The sequence below is a fragment of the Ischnura elegans genome, chromosome 5 (assembly GCF_921293095.1).
Source record: "Ischnura elegans chromosome 5, ioIscEleg1.1, whole genome shotgun sequence".
NCBI classification, from domain to species: Eukaryota; Metazoa; Arthropoda; class Insecta; order Odonata; family Coenagrionidae; genus Ischnura; species Ischnura elegans.
Window position 1 is genome coordinate 109,250,411 of NC_060250.1, and position 19,818 is coordinate 109,270,228.

General features: G+C 38.0%; 1 protein-coding gene across 1 annotated transcript in view; it reads left to right on the plus strand.

Moving 5' to 3' along the window:
* Nucleotides 1-19,818, plus strand: part of LOC124159405 — a 42,900-nt gene that overhangs the window by 17,916 nt on the left and 5,166 nt on the right. Inside the window, exons 3-5 of the mRNA XM_046535193.1 lie at nt 7,402-7,506; nt 8,378-8,612; nt 19,253-19,499. Coding sequence (XP_046391149.1) covers nt 7,402-7,506; nt 8,378-8,612; nt 19,253-19,499 — 587 coding nt within the window. The remainder of the gene's footprint in view (nt 1-7,401; nt 7,507-8,377; nt 8,613-19,252; nt 19,500-19,818) is intronic.

A 19,818-nucleotide genomic window follows, 5' to 3' on the forward strand; every position in this document is an offset into this window, starting at 1 on the left:
ATGTAAGGTGAAATTCATGAAAACAAATTTGCACGTCTGGCATCTATCTTACCTTCGCCGTCCAATGGAATTGAAATCATTCCAGAATCTCCCTCTATAATAACACACCTCCATAAGTTGTCACCACGGCCACTTGAATAGAAAAGGTATAAGCTCACTTTTAAGTTTTTGATAATTGGCAAAATAAATCGACCAACTTATGTGGGGCAGAGAAGGGGATATACAACTATCATTTCAAGATATCTTTGACATCAAACGTGAACCAGTCATTTTAATTTCCAGGACAAGTGGAATTCTTTACTGCTTCGATTGGAAAACGCAGTTGACGTATTGAAAGGGGTAGAATATGCGAAAGAAAATACCTTTCACATTCACGAATCACGCATTTTAGCACTGACCTCGGTGATTTAAAAATCTATTACGCCCAAGTCTCAACAGTGAAGTCTTGACGCCTGACCACTGGTATCAGATCAGCTGCTTGAAAATTGGCAGCGTCACGTTGAAATGCGGAAAGAATTTAAGCGTGCACCATTCACCACACTGGATAAGCCCTCATTTTTGTCGACAATTTAATGACGATAAAATTCCTGAGGCGAATTTTAAAGCTATAGCGCTTTGAAGGAAGTCTTTCCAGGCATAATGAAAGATTTAACATAAGGAAAAATATTTCGAGGTCTGAAATTTTACGCTATCCATATGTAATTAGCTACTTTTAATTGTTAATACCTGAAAAGAGACCATGAAAATACACCAACATTATATGTATCCCGAAAAACATTCACCCCTTTCACTACTACAACCTTCCAAATGATACTTTAGATTTTCACAGAAGGAAGAGGAATGACATCAGAGATTGAAACTTTCCCATGAGCAGAATGAATTTTTGATGGTCAATACGAAATCCAGTATTTTATCAATTCGTGCCATATGAATAGTTTTATATTCTTCAACGCACCACTAAAATTTCTTTCGAATATATACTGAGGCAGTAGTACTGTTAACTATCACAGAGAGAATGCAGAACACGAATGAAGTCCCTAACGTATTCGGGAATACATTTCAAATACTGAATCATGCACGGAAAATAACTTGGATCGTCTAATAATAATGTGCTTAATTAACTTAAGTTATTTCGAATGGAGGAAATCTTTCACGAAGATGCAAAATAACGTAATTTAATATTGCCCTCGTCACTAAAGAAGGATTTCTTACCGCTGGAGTTAAGATTTACAATGGAGCGAGGTTTAAGATTTACAATACAAACCTGAACGCGGGCGTAAAATAGAGGATAAAACTTTGTCAAAAAAAAGGCAGACTTCGTTATTTCCACCAGATGCATCATATAGGATGAGGTTATACAATGTCCCCTATGGAATGAAAGTATTCGATACTGTATTACTTACCGTAGTTATTACATTTTTTCTCTAGAAATGCATAGTTGCACGTTACTTTTCCTCGTTCGTTTGGATTTGATCATGCCGCCGAAAGTTACAATTTATTGAAATCTCAGGGCACTTTCAGACGTTGGATTACTCAAGATGTATCTCGTGAGCAAACACTTTAGGTTAATAAGAGATCATTGCATGTAAGTCATCAATCTACACAACATGAAACTCCAAGCAACCCGTTTCCTAGCCTTTCATTACATGAAGAAGCATTTCGGCAAACCTATTTGTTTTTAAACACATTAATGTAACGGTTTGCGGTACGGCACGAATTAAATATCACCTAATGCAGGGTTAAAAAGATGTTTGAGTGAATAGTGTGACGAGAAAAGGCAGCGGATAGCAGATGCAGAAGTGCTGACATTGGAATAAATAATTGATACATTTTCAGGAGATAAATGCAGGACTCTTTCTGATTACTTTGAAAAAAAAACACGTCTCAGCTATATTTAATATTAGCAATTTTCCGATTCTACGAAGTTCCATTTAGATATTAGAAGGTCGCAAAATGTGCTGCTTACTCAACGTAAGAGAGTTGAAAAAGAACAGAGTCCATTGCTACAAATAACAAATTCCATTTGCTTTAATATAGCATGTTTAGAAGACGAAAAGCTTTACTTTCAGTTTTAAGTGGTTAGAAATGAGCTAAAAGTATCTTTTCACATTCCGCATCGCACTTAGAGTATGCAAATCTCAATGGCAACAGGAACATTTTATTAATACATATCATGTATATTCCAGTACGCGCAAAATATAAGTGCACAATTTTAAAAAGCAAGGAAATAAAAAGTTAACTATCCCAATGAACACTGACCATAGCCAATGATATAATGAAGCACAGCATGGGTTCAAGAAGGAAAACTCGACAGACAAAATTATGTCATTCCAGGCAATTCAAAACGCTACTTTCCAGGGCGTTTTCACAAGGTTAGAACGTAACCTTCACCGCATGTGAAGTCACGATTGCTAAGAGCAAGGCACGAGACATTAGGAGTAGCATTCACCTTCTAACGCAATACTAGAATGCGCAGAATCCAAACGACCCATATTTTTGATACGGCAATCATCGCCCTAGAGTCTACCTGCAGTCACCACTATGAGTAATATCGATGGCGCCATGAAGAGTAATTATTTAAAGACTCTACTCAGCAGCCTACGTTTTTTCGATCGTGCATGACGAGCGCCAATACAGACCTTCCTTTCACTCTTGCGTGTTTTCTTAATTTCCCCACACATATGAGTAATTCTCCTTTAAGAGAGACACTCTATGCTTGCCCACCTGATTATGGAATATTTAATCCTTCGGGAATGAACCGACCACGAGTATAAAATTCCCACTCCAAAGATTAGAAAGAATAGAAGAATGGTTATAATTTCCTCCGGAAGATTTTTGATGAAATTATCCAGCTATACAAACTTAAATCGAATCTCCCCCAAACATATTTTTAGCAAAACTAGTCAGGTAATTATTGCCACCCACCACCCTTAAGGTAAATTATTTTGGCAAGAAATGGCAATTACATAAAATCCATTAAATATCAACATACCTAACTCCAATATTCACATTTAACTTCAATTAACTTGAGCGTGTAGAGCATGCTTTTTCGATAAAATAGTAGCAAAGTAATTGAAAAAAAAGGATAATAACAGCAATAATAAGTACATAGCCGGTAATTACTTCATTAGGTTATGAAATGTAATAATTTCTCTCTATATACTATTCCCCATAAGGTAGCCTTCCCATTCCTAAAAAAAACCTACTCTCTCGCAATTGCAAAGCTGAAAGTTTCAATGCATTCCGATGGCTTTGTTATATTTATCCACCCTTTCTATGTTTCTCCTTCTGCCTTAAGTCAAATGTTTCACTCGTTAATCTGTTTTCACAAAACTTCCAACAAAATTTATTCTAAACTATATTTTCCCATAGGTAAAATTATTCCAAGGCTTGGAATTATTTTTCATCGACGATATTTCAATTCTAACTTTCATACGTTAGATCTCATATTTAATAAGTTAATCTCAAAATATAAGTCATCTGATGAACCTTTACTTGCATAACCAGTGATTATCGCCCTCATCCTTTGATCACAAGAGCAATCATGCTACAACATACCTTTCAAAAGAGCCTCCAATTGAAACTTTCAAAAAACTCCAATCGAGTCCAGCTGCATAGAAAATATTTCCGCAGCACCCTATTAATACGGAAAACACTAATAGAGATAGATGGACAACTCATCGAAAATAGAAAGGTATGCAATAAAAGTAAAATGGCAAGTTGAAGATGTGACATTTTTAAGAAGTATCCATTTTTTAAATTTTAATATCTGATTTATTATAATATTTATACAAACGCCATTATTATATTTATATTATATTTACATTTGTTTGGTTTACTTGAAAATGAGATAATGCAAATCCACAGGGAATCACAAAAGATAGCGGTATTGCACGAAGTATATTCTTACCATTCAAAATAGTTCACAAGTTAAACTCCCCCGGAAATGACCCATGTAAAAGCACATCACGATAAATATACATTTTTTTCTTAGGTACAACCATTCACGCTAGCCATAATTGGAAAAGAAAAAAGTTGAATTATTTACCTTAGCGTGTTATGCCCAACGAAAAACGTGCAGCCATTTCGAGAAAGACGTCTTGAGTAGCACAACTGTAAACCTCAAACGTGCCAAAACAAATAATTTGATATTAAATGTCAGATTTAAATACTCGCATTTAACTGCTTCCATCCGCTCAAATTCTCACTTACTCCGTTGGAATCTGCTCAACCTTTTCCTGCCTTAATTCATGATCATGAACCTGCATGCCATTCTTCGATACCACCAACCGACCTGGGCTTTCTTTTGTTTTGTTCTAACAAATATATCCACATCTTCTCCTTATTATCCCTCTTATTTTTCCCAAACTTATTCAAAACTTCTCATTGCTATATTTGTTTGGTTTACTTGAAAATGAGATATATTAGAAATGCAAAAATATATTAGAAAATCCAAAAATAAGCGGCATCGCAAGAAGTACAATTTTACCATTCCAAATTGTTTACAAACTAAAACACCCTCAAATAAGCGAAGTGAGTCCATTTTAGGATAAATATAATTTTTTCTTGGATGTACAATAGATACTTTTCTATTTAGGCCATTCTCGATTCTTGGTGACCTCTAATGGTCACTTTTTCACAAGAAAATAAGTTTATAACGACTGCTAGCATAGGAGATTGGCAAGAGTAACAAGAGTCAGTAAATTTTCGAAAATAACGCGGAACACACGAGACATAATCACCTATACGAGCTGTAGTATCAAACATACAGAATTAGTACTCATGTTGAATGAAGGAATATCTTGTTTCGTTCAACATAAAAATCTAGCATTTTCAGCCATATCTGATGACCTGAACCCATAAAATTCATTAGAATGAGCTCTTCTTTTTATTACTTAAAGAAATCTCATAAGACTGAATAAATTTGAAACAATCACTTGGGTTAAATATGAATTCAAGCATTCCAATAGTCAATTTGAGGGTTTGAACTGTTAAGGTTAAACATTAAACCGTGCGCTGTAAAGAAAACACATTTTTGAAGATTCGTTTTATCATCCTTTATAATATCGATTAATACCAAGTTCATTTGTACCACAGAAGAAAATTGATCCAGAAATCGGGTTGGGCGAACACTGTTAAATACAAATAAAAATATAACATATGAACTGTAGAAACACTTCAAATACGTCAACTGTGCTTGTTTGAAGAAAATAGTACTTTCCCAAGTTATTTCCGCTAAGTAATTACATTGCTGGTTAAAATCAACTGATGATCGATAACTAGGTCGCTACCGTGGAAGAAATTAGTTTTATATTGCCGCCACGCGCGCATTACCTGCCCAACATGTTTTTATTCTGTGCTTGCAATAGACAACTAATCTATTACAGACAGTCCCGTCACAGTTGGCCACTTATAGGGAAGTTTCTTAGATCACTGCTCGTACTATGTCAAACTTAATCCACGATACTAAATGATAGATGGGTTGTTATAAGAGCCCCATTATATGAGGCGCCTAGCGTGTGCATAACAGTGTTCTCTCTCAGAGGCCAATTTCAAACGCGGAAGTTTATCGAGGCAACTTAAAGCCTCTGAGGGCCAAATATATAGGCCATATACGAGTAAGGTAATGGACCAGGAAGATAAGGATATTGATTATAGTTAAAAACCCTAGATTAATTAATCTAAATAAATTCATGATCTGTGATTTCAGGCATGATTTAGAGCAAACTGAATATGACTGCTCTTGAAAAATAAAAACGCGAAAATGTGCTTCGACACCCAACCCTGTCTTCTACAACTGATATTTTCCACGCCCTCAGGCACCTAAGACGGTCCACAAAATCCTCCTTTTTCCTATTCTCCTTCCTCATGAACTACCAACTCGTATCACCTACTTCCCGCCCAGAGTAAACTGGTGTCCGCACTATAATTGCACGCAATGTAGCAAAAAGCGTATCCTGGGTAACAATAAATCTCATCACGGTGAAGGCTAAAATATTTTTTTTAAGTCCCGCAAATTAATTCTCACTTAAGAACACAATTATTTCCGCAGTGCACCTGATGTAGTAGTATTTGTCAGTTGGAGGAAATTTAATGTCACAGAACATGCAAAGGTATGTAAAGTATCTTCTAGGTAGAAGATTATATACCTGAACTCATTTTGTGATCGGAACTAAGAAGCACGAGAGACCGTAGCCAGTACTATAAAAGAAAATTACGGTTACACCCGGTTACACTGGACATAAACTAGATGACTATAAGCAATAGAGGAGGAGGAATAAAAAATCAAAAATGAATGCAGAACACGCAGAACGGGTAACGCGTGCGATGAAAATAGCTTACTCGAGAATTAATCTCATTGAGGGAAAAAAGAGAAACCATTCATTTAGGCGCCTGACCTTGGAAAGTCTTCTTATACGCACATATCGATATTACCGATGATGGCGAGATATTATTCTGACCTGTTTTTCAGGCGTTCCTATCAAACGCTAACGATTTACGTGACAAATCATTCCGCACGATTAAGTATTCGAATGTGAATTGCCATAGGAAAATCTAAGGGTAGATATATCACCGTGAAAAGGCGCTTCACTTTGAGCAGAGGTCACGGTAAAATGACTGAGCACGGAGCACGTGCCTCAACCAATAAAAGAGGCAATTTTGCAGACTCATTTTCGTAGTAAGTATAGTTTTTTTGTAGCTATACATTAGATAAATCAATCATGACGGCCAAAAGATAGAAAGACCGACAACTTCGGATTTCTCAGGAATGTACGGGTCATAATGAGATATCGGCACACACATGTATTTTGAACAACCTAAAGAACATATTTTGAATAAAATTCACTGAAAGATATTCTGATTATTCTATTGTATTCCTTACATTAATTACTACTGAAAAAACCTCTGGAAAAAATTATACCTTTAATTCACCGTACGACTTTGAATTTTATATTTCATTGAAACATAAGCACAAGGCCCCTAAAAATAAAAAAGTAATCACTTAATATCAGTTTCAGACGGTACTCGGTTGAATTTATCCATCATGAAGATAGATAGTGAAGTAAACTCAACTCTACATAAAAAATACACTTATCGTAAGATACGGGTTTAACCAAAGTGTAGCATCGTCAGCTACGTATATTCACCAGAGATTGTCCGGATGTTGTGCAAGCTAGCCTGACAATGCAAAATTGTCATACCCTAAATAAGTCTATACTCTTCGGAATAGCGGTAGCTTCAACTCCTGCCTTTATGACATTTACTACTCTTTATAAGGATTAAAATTTACTAACTTGAAAGTTTGAACGAGAAGTTTTCGTAGAGTTTTATGTTCTTATTTCTATTTTTAATTAATTTTCCATTTAATAGTAACAGCAACAATTTTACATTTTCCCTCAGTTGTTTTTGCTGCACATGGACGACATCCTGCCTAGCTCCCTGGGAAAGAAGTGTAAAGAGGACACCTCAGGCTGCTCAACCGTCGTCGTTAACCAACCAGGCCAGGTAATGTCTAATGAACACATTTCCATTAGAAACTTCTATAAGTGATTATCATCGGGATATTCACCGTAAGTGTTTTTTCATCTATTTTAATGATATCGTTTGATCATTAAGGAGAGATCATATATCATAGGTAGATCAAATAGAGGTTCTGCGAAGTTTATTGCAACAAATACACGAGCTTCTTAACAACTTTCATTTACCATATTGTCTCGTATTTTCCATAGTTTATGAATGTCAGATGTAAGAAATCTCTGGCAAAAAGAAACTTTTTGAGTTCACATTCAATAAATATTGTCACTAGTAAAAAATAAAACCAAAGTCAGGCACCGCATTATCGTATGAATTCAGTTTGATTTATTAATTGCCCTTTAAATATAGTATACCATCTCATCTGCCGGCTATCACCCACGTCCATGGTTTGTGTAATATTGGTTCCAGTAGTATCTACTTATTATTCCACACGGGGACAATAATATCTATTGATTTCTCAAATCCAAAAACACAATAACATTGCATCGAAATACAGCTGCAGCTCTCTAGAAAACATAGTGGTTTTACTTAAAAGGCGTTGTAAGGAATCGCGTAGTGCAAATAATTGCGTAGCACGCTGTCTGAATAATATTCTTACAGTAAGGTAGCAAGGCTTTGAATACGCAGTAAAATACCTCCTCTGTTGGATGAGAAGGGGGTAGTCTACGGTGACATCGACCGCGTATGAGAAAAATCGTAATCTCATAAGCCTCACCATTCTTGACGGGGACTCTATAATGGCCCTCGAAAAATAAAATTTTCGATTCCACTCGATTATTCACGATCGATTGCCTTTTGTTTTACGATGGTAGGTGAGTGACGTGAATGTCTCCTTCCCCAGGAATTCCTGGGTCACACGGAGGACGCCCTTCCGGAAGTGCTCAACCACATATACTTCGTGTCCGCCCACATCATCTCCGACGAACCGGAAGGCCGGTGGAAGGTCACCGAGGAGAAGTTCACGTCTTTGTGCTACGCGGGTCACCTGCCCGGATTCACCATGAACTATAACCATCACGGCCTAGTCTTCTCCGTCAACATCATCAGCGCGAAGAAACTCATCAGCGGGAAAACTCGTATGTATGAACAGCAATCGCTGGCCGTAGTACATGCATATATAAATGTATGAGCATACTTTCATACCATAAGTTTCTGATTTGTCGAAGATGAAACGAGGAAAGGCTTTTGAAGTTGAGTTTTCACTTCAAGGAACTGAAGGAACGGAAACTTTAAGGGACATTAATGGGGACGAATTTGAAAGAAAAACAAGGTGAATTAATAAAACCATAATCTCATGCCGAATGTTTGTAAGAGACCGTACATAAAATTCAGACTTTAGAATGTTGTGCTTTCTCTACTCCAAAGGCAGGAGCTGAGTCGTTGGTTTTTTTTTAATAATTCCACTGCATTCCTCAAATATCATCAAAAGGTACTCGTTTCTAATTACATTTTATTGTACAATATGTTTGGAAGATTTTATCCTAAATTTATTAATCGAATATATATACCTAGGTGTTTTAAAGCCCCGTTCGGGCTATGAATGGATTGCACTTAACTAAGATGTCTAACAATACCAAAGGAACTCAGGGAAAACCATAATTTAACGTCTACACACTTACGTAAGTTATAATCTCACAAAGTGACCAGACTTGTTTCACGGATGCAAATAAAAACAAGATACTAAAGAAATATTTATCTCAAGAAGGTAATGCATGGTTCCTTCTTTAGGCAATCATGCAAAGCTATACAGCTGGACTTTGTAACAGTAAACCAATCACAATACGATGCCTACTTCCCTAAATTTAAGCTTATGATTGTGAAACGCTACGGACTCGGGTCCTTTCTCTCAAAAAAAATCGCGACATCAATTCAGACAGCTATAAAGTGTCCATGTACCAAATCAGTCACAAGATTCATCTTTCTCAGCTGAAACCGTAGAAGGTATTTTTTTCGGCGGAGACGAGGGCATTAAGTGAGGAGTTGTTCCAGAGATAAAGTCGTTTTGAGAGGTGAATGAGGACTATGCAAGGTCTTTCGCGTCGTTTCCTTTTTGCATATCTGAGATACAGTGAGATATTACCGTCCACTGAACTCATACCACTTGCAAACACAAGAGGCGACCGCGCCCCGCTAAGCCAGTTGTCGGAATGGAGTATACACTGCCGGCTTTCGTCTGTTTTCTCATGCATGTATCATTCTACTGCGGACTGTATCTTTCCCCGTCCGCCGGATCAAGGTCATCGTGCTGGCGAGGGAAGTGCTTTCTCCCGGTAAACGGGACAAACTGGTTCGCAATATTTCCCTTCGCGATCAGTAGTCCTCAATGTACTGATTACGGTAAATAGTGTAAAATCTTGATTTTTCAAGTGGTCTATTTACGCACCACAGATAGGTACGCCATCTCAAAAGACATCTCAAAAAAAAATTTTACATAAAGGCTTGAAGTAACAACAACACATGGGTGCAAATCTCATAAACATCTTTCAGAATCGCACGGAGAATATCTCTGAGCCGCAGTATATGTCCAAGTCCGAAAGACACGATAAAATAATAGAAATTTTTTGACGAATAAATGCATTTTAAACTATAAAAATTAATCTTTGATAAATTCTACATCATAGTTAAACCATCATAATAATGACCATCTTAATTTTAACACACACAGAGGTTAATGACTGCTGCCCTAACACCTACCTCCACTCGCCTAAAGTTGCGGCTTACGGGGTAGAACAGAGATGTAGAAATCGACGGTTATCGATGCCAACGCCGCATGGAGACAGCATGCTCTACATTATTTACGAGTTTCATTGACATCCGCGCACCAAAAGCCCTTACCTCTCTATCACTGATTTTAAAATTCTACCCGGTGTCGTTACCTGTGCTCCATAAGTCACTAACCCTGATGGCAGTTTTTCTGCAGGTTTTAGGAATGCAAAATTCCAAATATTTGCTCAAATTAGGCTCGATAGCAGTACTATAATACAGAATAACGATATGCTATAGTAATTAAACATGATATACATGACCTTGAGATAGACCATTTTGCCAACCAATATTTCAATTAACTAGATAATCCAATCGCCTGAATTTATATTCTCAGACATCTTCTGGCGCATAAGATGCATTCCGCCGTAGCTATGCAGGTATCTCATCGCCTGGGAGATAAGTACCAATCTATTTTAAGTCAGACACGCCCCGCCAAATCTATGCTTTTAGCATTCCAAAGGTAAACGTTGTTGGAAAGCACATTCCGAATTAAATATTTTAAATATTGGATAACAAGATGAATATTTGCAGGAGAGTGAGACACAAGGTAATCTAACGTAAATTTGGACTCGAAAGCGAACTAGCGGTTTTCCTTCCGTCGTTTTTGACCATAGGGATTTCCTGTTTTCTTAAGTAACAGTAATAAATAAACCCACTTTTGAATTTCGCACTTATTTTCTTTATCCTGAACAGGTGTTGACTATGTCATTACCAAGGCCATGTTACCCGCAACCAGCGATGGCCTGAGTACCAGCACTAAGTGACTGGTTTTAATTACATGGCTTATTTAATTAGTAATTAGTGACGAGCAACACTTAAATACTATAAAGGCACCATTTACAGTTTATTTTCACCAAATATTTTTTATGTGGTCAAGGATATTAATGTACTATAATTTATTCACTGAATGGGGATTTTTTGCCGCCACACTGACGTATTTTACTCAGCATTAGAAGCAGCCTTTGGAAAGACGGATTTAGGGTCTAAAGCCCTCCTCCCCATACTCAGTCGTAACATACTCAAAATAAATTGAAATATTTCGGTAGTACCACTTTGCTCACGTATATAGTTGCATTTTCCAGGAATTTTCCCTGCTATAATAAGTTAAGATAAAATAAGTTTTAAAATGACGAACTATTTTCAGGAAAGGCCCTACGATTAACGAAGTAGCGATTACTTTCCGAAATTGATGAGTATATAAGAAACGAGTATATTGGCGCTTGAATTCTTCAAGCGGGTTCATAAAGGCGGAGGGAACATATTTCTGTCACGTGTAGTCGAGTCATGTGTCCATAAGTCGTTCAAAGTTTTGAAAATTTCGCCGTTGTAACTTAGAAAGCTGGAAAAACATTAATTTACTTGGTCAAAAACATATTAACTTTTCAATAGAACTCCATTTGACGGAAACATCTTTCTTTAGATTGGTTAAATATAGCATTGAGACTTTATTGGACTTATTTTTTCAAATTTTCAAGAAAGCAACGATATTGTGGTTATTTTTGAACGTTTAATGTCCATAAGCGTTATGAAAACCGGCTCTTGAAAATGGGATGCAGAATCGATAGATATATAAAGATATACCACCTACAAAACGTTCGTTCTTAAAGCAGTACGAATAATTACATGTTTAAAAAACAGTAATTGTAAGTAAAAATGACTACAATTCAACCATCACCGGTTACTTGGTCAATTTCACTCAATTAATTTCAATCAGATACATTTACTCAAATCTTATATCTGCCTCTCATCAATTTACCAAAGATGTCTGTTGCCAGGTACATATGCGTAGGTCGGGTTCCTCAAATGTTCGTCGAGCCCAAAAAGCAGCCAACAAAAGTTTCGTAACCCCCACACTGACTTCCGACACCGGGCCCGAGGTCCGTAAACGAAGAGGTCGTCCTTGTGTCGAATCTCGCAACCGCCAAGGTCCTATCCTAACCCAGCCGGTAAGTCAGTCCATCACCCGCGCGAGCCGCAAAACTTTCAAGCATTGCGCGCGTGAGGCCGCATGGAAAGCGCTTACTTGGCGGCTCATTGGAACATATGGTTTTTAACGTCTCGGCCCCGGACGTGGGCCGCAGTTACGTGCACTCGGTCGTGAGGGGGGAGAAAGTCGAAATTATGGCAATTTAAATGTGAATGCTATAGGAACACGAGAACCTTATGGCACAGAGTATATAGTCTTAGCAAAAATGCTAAGAAGAATGATATAAAACACGAAGTGCTGCGATCATAAATAACGAAATGGTCGAAAGTTAAAACAAGAAATACAGTACAACGGCTAAAAAATAACTAACGGCTAACAGGGCCCTTCAGTCAATAGCCAAGCGCTCTACCCTCTAGGCCAGGGGTGTGAAACTCATTCACCTTGGCGGGCCACATTAGCCAACTCATACGGCTCGAGGGCCGCATATGTATTTCAGGACCAATAACAGGAAAATTGTATAAAATACTACCGCAACTATATTATAATTATTATTATTTAAAAAGGCAAATGAAAGAGAAGAAAGTGTTTATTTACTTTAATTCCTGGTACATATACTCCCAGATACTTGACACCTATTTGCTTGTACAAGTGCATGAAAAAATGCATGTGGGTAAAATGGATGAAGTGCCAGTAAGTTTTGATTCCAAGAGCTGTAAATCTCAAAGGAGCAAAGGAAGTATCGATTGCGAAGTCATGGTGCCGCGGGCCGCAGATTGTAAGGAAGCGGGCCGCAAATTTGACACCCCTGCTCTAGGCTACAGCGCTCCCTTGCTATAAGGAAGTAGATATTTTGTAGGAGGCGAAAAACAGCTTAGGTCATTTGCGCCATCAGGAAGGGTGGAAAGAATTCCTTCGGTCGGCATTGAAGCGCCTTCTCCTATAGAAAGCCGCCGAGAGGTAAGGCCCTATTAATAGGGGCGCCGCCAGTTAATTCCGGAAAAATTGAAGCGATGGTAATCTTTACTGTGGCACTCAATGAAAGCTTTTATTTCGCCAAGCTGACAATTTTAAAAAATAATTGATGAATATCTATAAGTCAACGCATGCCTGACCTCAGACGCAATATCTCTGAAAGTTATTGCATACCACTACGGCACCGCGGAAAGTAACGAACTGTCGCCCCCGCCCCCCGCACAAAAAAAGCAACGACCTTAATGCGCCTCTACCATGGGAACCACTGATTAACCTCCTATCCGATAGACGGAATGTTGTAGCTGCAGTGTCCTCCGCAAAGCACTGAAGTAGGGCTCGGGCAATTTCTGCCATCGCCGGGAATTGAATACGGACTACCTCGAGTTCAACAATTAATCCAGCACATCAATCCTAACACCCTCCCGATTGGTTTTACGGTTGACTAAAACAGCCATTACCGGGGTGAATCATACGCTTTTTAATTCACCTCTCATGCTTAGAGTCATGCTTACTGGTTAACATACATCTTTCCCATAATTGATTACAAATTTATCGACCGAAAATCCTGTAGCGATGAATACCCTCTTTTATTTGCGGTCAGATACCTATTTACAACAATCACTTGTTACCATTGAGTAGAAGACCTAAAGTCATGTATGATCTTAGGGTTTCCCGGCGTATCAGGTTCAGATAAGTTTATCGGGTTTTCCACCAGTTGATGTTCTCCATGTCTACCGATGTTTCGACTTGCTTGCTGCTCTTGCTGCTCGAAGCGTCGGGAGACATGAAGAAAATCAACCGGTGGAAAACCCGAGAAACTTATCTGAACCTATTCTCATTTTGTACAATGATTTAACCACCGATTCCACCTCATATTCGGGTTTAAAAACGTCCAAATGCAAGGTCTTAATATTTGACAAATAAGTAAGAGGGTATTTAAGGTTTGAGGTGCTACCTATATTCCCTAAAAAAGAGCAATAAGACCACCAATAATGATTCCTATCGTTTACAAAGATTAATAGATTCAATTATTAAGAAACTCTAAGGTAGCAGATCCCGTAAATCTCAAGTTTAAAACATTACTTGAGTCAAGGAGATAGCGCCTCTTTCGTCTTTGGTAGAGCTTAGACGTTTTTCGAAAAGTCTATATATATAGATGGACAGAAGGATGAATTCTTAAAAAAAACAGATTTTTTACATTAGTATTAGGGTGTGCTTGAACTGAATTTGCTGTGCTCTTCCAGACCCCTGCAATTAAAACCCCCATATAACGAGGGAAAATACGATACGTATGGATAGGATACGTAACGGTTTCAATAGAAGCAATTTCGTTTCGTGTTCCATTTTGTAAACTTTTAAAGTTTACTCATAAATGGCAATGACTTTCAAAATGCGAAATAGATTTTTAAGCATGAATAAAGAAGAAGGATAAAAGGTGAAAATCAGTAGGCAGTACTGCCTCCTGATTTTCACCTTGCGTACAATACCGTTATTTTTTGGTTCCGAGATGGTATAAGCATCTATGAGGAAACTTTGCGCATATCATTCGTTTGTCTGTTACATTGTACATAGTGAATGCGCTATGATTGCTTGGTGAAATGCTTAGCCACGTAACAGACACAATGGAGAAAAAGTGCATTCCTATGAGGAACGGGGGTTAGAGCGACCCGTGAGAATATTTCAAAATAATGATTACATAATGTGGTATAAGTACCCGCAGAGGAGAGATGGCAGGGAAAATAACTTGCGATGCAAGACGGAGAGATATTTTTCTGAAATAAGCATCTATGAACACATATTTGAGAAAGAGCGTCATTGAGGCAAGCAGCTGTACTGAATTCACTGCATGTTCACGACTTAACGGAGGAAGCAAAGTGCAAAAATTCCATTGATAAAAAATATTTTGTCTTGACCGGAATTTGAAAATTGATCTACCAAATATTCCCTAGGGGCATTTTCGTGCCTTGTATGCAATTGCGGGTGAATCCATGACAGTACGCCGCTGCTTATTAGGCGGTTATTTCCTAATAGAAAGGAAATTTGTCGGCGATAGGGAAATACCTATTTAATACAAAAATATGTAAATGCAGCCATGAAAAGTAGGATCTGAAAGAACACGCTCAATTGAATATGGCACATGAAATATGGTTATTACGTTGGGGATACGAATGATGAAAAGGACATTATTTTGCAATTGCGTAAAATCGTAAGGCTGCACGGGCGCGCGGTAGTAATGAAATGCCCAAGGGCGAGGATGAGTTTGAGGAGCCCATAAATAGCACAAGAGAAGTTTCACAATATCTTCAAAACCCTTGTCACCCTACACTTTAAGGACGTTTTGATATTCCTGTCTTGATACCACATATGAATGACCAATTTGTAGAAATAGATGTCCCCCTAGAATATAAGGGGAAAAGGACTGATTAAATCAACACAAGGACATGATGATCATTACAAAGGTATGGCACCACCGAGGAACCATTTCGGTTGTTTGGCGTTTTGAATTAGGAAATCGCTGACAAATGGATGAATTCATTAAATAAAGTGCAATTTACATGTTATAATTCTAAATATTCACATAACCTGAAGGACCATGACTAATTGGTAATGAAATGAAGAGAGCACCTATGCGTGCATTAAGTAAGTTTGATGCACACTAAAAAAATATGCATCAAGAAGGCATAGATATGGTCACAGAAGTGACGGCTATAAAAATTGTTAGTGGAGGCAGGGAAGGGGTTATCGATTGAATAAATTCATTGTATTTTATCAATTTATGCAAAAAATACCACAAACGAATGAAACATGGAGTCGCAAAGTACGAACGCACATTTTACTTGGGATTCCCAATCAAATATACGCCTTTACAACAATAAAATTTTCCTACACTTCCATTAGCTTTAGAAAAAAGTTGGGGTGAATAATCGCGATCTGTGGTAGGTAAACTTGACGTAGTAGCGTTCCAATGCGCACGATGAGCACAAATCCCACTGGGAAAAATCATTCGTTCGCCTTGACTCGTGAGTTAAACCTAAATCGCCGTTTAGCTACGAGGCGATTGCATTTATAAAGGAATAAATTTCCCTCCTATTAATTGCATTTCAATACGATTTTACCCTACAAAAATGGGAACCATTAGTCAGAAACGAAATTAGAAATATTCTGCTGCAAACAATAACAAATTAATACGAGTGTTTAGAGAAGTATACGAGGAAAGCCAACGTTCACCTCCAAACTCGGAGTAGGTAGTCGTGAAAGCATTCTCCAACAAGTTGGGCTGTAGCTTAATAGGATCCGATCATGGCAAAATGGATTACCGTCAAGATTTCGAGCTTCATGCACGCGGCGCTTTTTGTGTCGTCATTTGCACACGCAGTGCCTCAGGAGTGCATGCATTTCACAACAAAAGAAACCTAAAATGTACTTTTCCGTACTACTCCCGACCCTTGGAAATTCAATTCGCCCACTGCTAAAGTAGCAGGGCACCGACGCTAAGCAAGAAAATTATTGGAATTACCTATCTCTCAACCAGATGAGAAGTTCTAAAAACGCATTTACGGGTTTTCTTATCAAAATATAGGGAAATAAAATAAAATATAATTTAGTAACACCATTTCAGTATAATAAAAGTGTCTCGTAGATTTGTAAGAGCTGATTCAATCGACGATGTCGATTACATGTCTTTAAAGCGCGCGTTATGGCTGATTTGTGCCTCGTATGAACACGGATAGTCCCATCTTCCTATAGCAGCGACTTCCTCTTGATCTAAACCAAGGGTCTTCAACCCGCAGCCCACCAGCTAATTTCTTGCGGCCCCTAGAGGATAAAGAAAATATTATAACGCGAAACAAATATCGAAACACTCGTCAAAAATCTCATTCATTGATTAAACTTTTTAACCGATAAAGATTATTACACTTTGAATTTTTTTGTTTTATTGATGTGGTAATAAAGTGATGCGGGGCATTGTAGCCCTCAGGAGGGTGTGAAATCGATTTTTGGCCCTTGAATTTAAAAAGGTTGCAGACCCCTGCTCTAAACAGAAATAATCATAACCATATAGCCAAATCTAGTTACCTTTGAAGCGGTATAAGTCGTACTTGAGATACGGAAGAGTTTTTAATTACAGATTTAGAAGAAAATTCCAAAGTGAGCTCAGTGATATTCTAATACAAAAGGGAAATTAATTAGTGGTAGATGTAAGGGTGGAAGTCACGGAGGCTGTCTTCCGCACTCCCTGAGACAGGAAGCTCTACACCTTGAAAGCTCAGAAAAAAGAAATCTCTGAACATGTTGAGTAGGTGAAAGGAAGCCTTTAAACCATACATCTTTGAGGGAAGCTAATACGACGCTATTCTTGAAATGTGCAACGCGCAAATATCACTGCATAAACCATATATCTATAAATAATTCCCGTTTAGGAAGAGGTAGGGAAAATGACAAGGCTTGGTAACAGGTAACCATGCCGGTATGGCGCCGGACACTCCCTCACCATGCCCGTATGACGTTTGTATATATCTTGAGTGTCATACAGGGGCAATCTGCTCATTTATGGATATCGTGGCGTAACTATTGGGGGCCGATGGGTTTAGATCTCCCCCAAAGCCTCACAGAAATTTAAAAATATTATAAACTATTGTCTAGTTTTGACATAAAATAAATTCATCTGTTTACATTAGAAGAGCATTTATTAATATCATGGCAGTGAGACGAGTCACTGCATACCGACCGGTGACTAAGGAGTCAGGGAGGGTGCGCTCGCCAGGGTGGGGTCGCCCCCAAACGGAGGGTGGTCGCCCCTCATTCCAGCAAAGAATATCCCCAGTTACGCCCCTGAATTGGAGTATGATATAAATTATTGCTTAAGTCAATTATAAACGAAAAATATATGTAAAATAAGTGACCAACTTTCAGTGGCTCCAAATAAAAATATCTGTGTGGCCTCGTAAAAAAACTTCACCTTTTTCCCCATAAATCACAACCGACGATGTGTGTCTAACACGAACTCATTTCCTACTTCGACTACTCTCTAAATCACTCACTTTTTACACCCCTAGCTGCGTGCGTAACCGGTTGCAGGACTTAAGTATCACCAAAAAGGGCTGCGCAGTTTGCTTCACGATCAAGGTCAGAGAAAAACGAAAAGACCGAAAAATTTAAGCGGAAAGCCCGCATTTACGAAACAAAATGCTTACCACATGGGTCCGAGCGCGTAAAAATAACACATTTGAGGCGCGATTTGATGGCTAATAATCGTAAGTAGTACATGCTGCGATACCGACATCTAACAATAGGAATACTATGGGCAAAAAAGAAGTTTCTCTCTACCTTCAAAGTTTATAAGAGGGTTGCGCCTCTAACAGCAGTTCATACAGCAGCAACACAGCATAAAATTAAAATTGAGAATTCATACATCTTATACAACAAAATGTATTTTTTCTATACAGCTCACCGGTACGAGATATGTGAGTCCCAACCTGCGTTTATCCATATGAAATAATTTAAACTTTTCATTTTCTACGAAATTAAAATTACCCGGCTAAGTTTTAACTTTCGTCCCGCATCCTCGTCTAAGTAGACGGTGAACATGGGTTATTGTGGCAGTGAAATCAAAATTCAGGCCATGCCATTGTTAACTAGCAATGCTAATCTGTTCTATTTACTAGATCTATAGTGCCTGTAAAACATTAAATCGATGTATTGGTTTGATACGCTTCCAACTGTAACCATGCTGTCGAGAAAAATAATTTTGATCTCTTATATTGTTATTAAATAATACCAATTCTTTCATTTTCTTCCAAAACGTAAGTTAATTGAGTTTTTTTTATACTAATCCAAATATTGCATTAAAACTTATGCAAAATAAACATTACTGCACAACGTCATCGTCGACCAAAAGTTCAGTTAGAACCTTGTCCAACTAATGTGGCGCAATTAAAGTTTTTATTAAACAATTGGGCAATGTGCCGTTGGATTTATTGGGTGATAAAAGAAACGCATGGTATTCATAAAATGTAAACATAATAACATTAGTGAAATTCTTACTTACAGCAAGGCATTTCCTCATGCGCGCACTCCTAGCAGCAGAGAACATGTCGATGGCGCAGCAGATCTTGAGAGACGAGGGAGTCGGAGCTGGAGATGCAGTCAGCGTGAATATGACATTCCTCAATCAAGATGGAAATCGATTATTCCACAACGCTGAGGTTGGACCAGCCATACTTGGCGAGAGTCCACCACGGTCACAGCTTAATATTTTAACTGCAAGCCAAGGGGAAAGTTTCTTCCATTGTAACAAGTAAGTTAGGCGTCACTCGCACCTCCAATTTACTCCTCGATCATGATATGATTCGTCGTATGTTTGGCCGACAAGAAAATCTCAGAATATTGCAGTAATTTTTACAGCTAAAACTTCAAGATAAAAATATTAACGGCATTTTTTACACAGAAACACTCACCGGGTCTGTTTCGAACAGCTAACAGAGGAAGACTTCCGGTAAGGATGAAGTCACCTTAATCCAACGATTATAAATTGAGAACTTTCACTCATAAAATAAGTATTTTCAAATTAAAATAAAAATAAATTTTATAGCGGTTTATTTATGGCTATAATAACG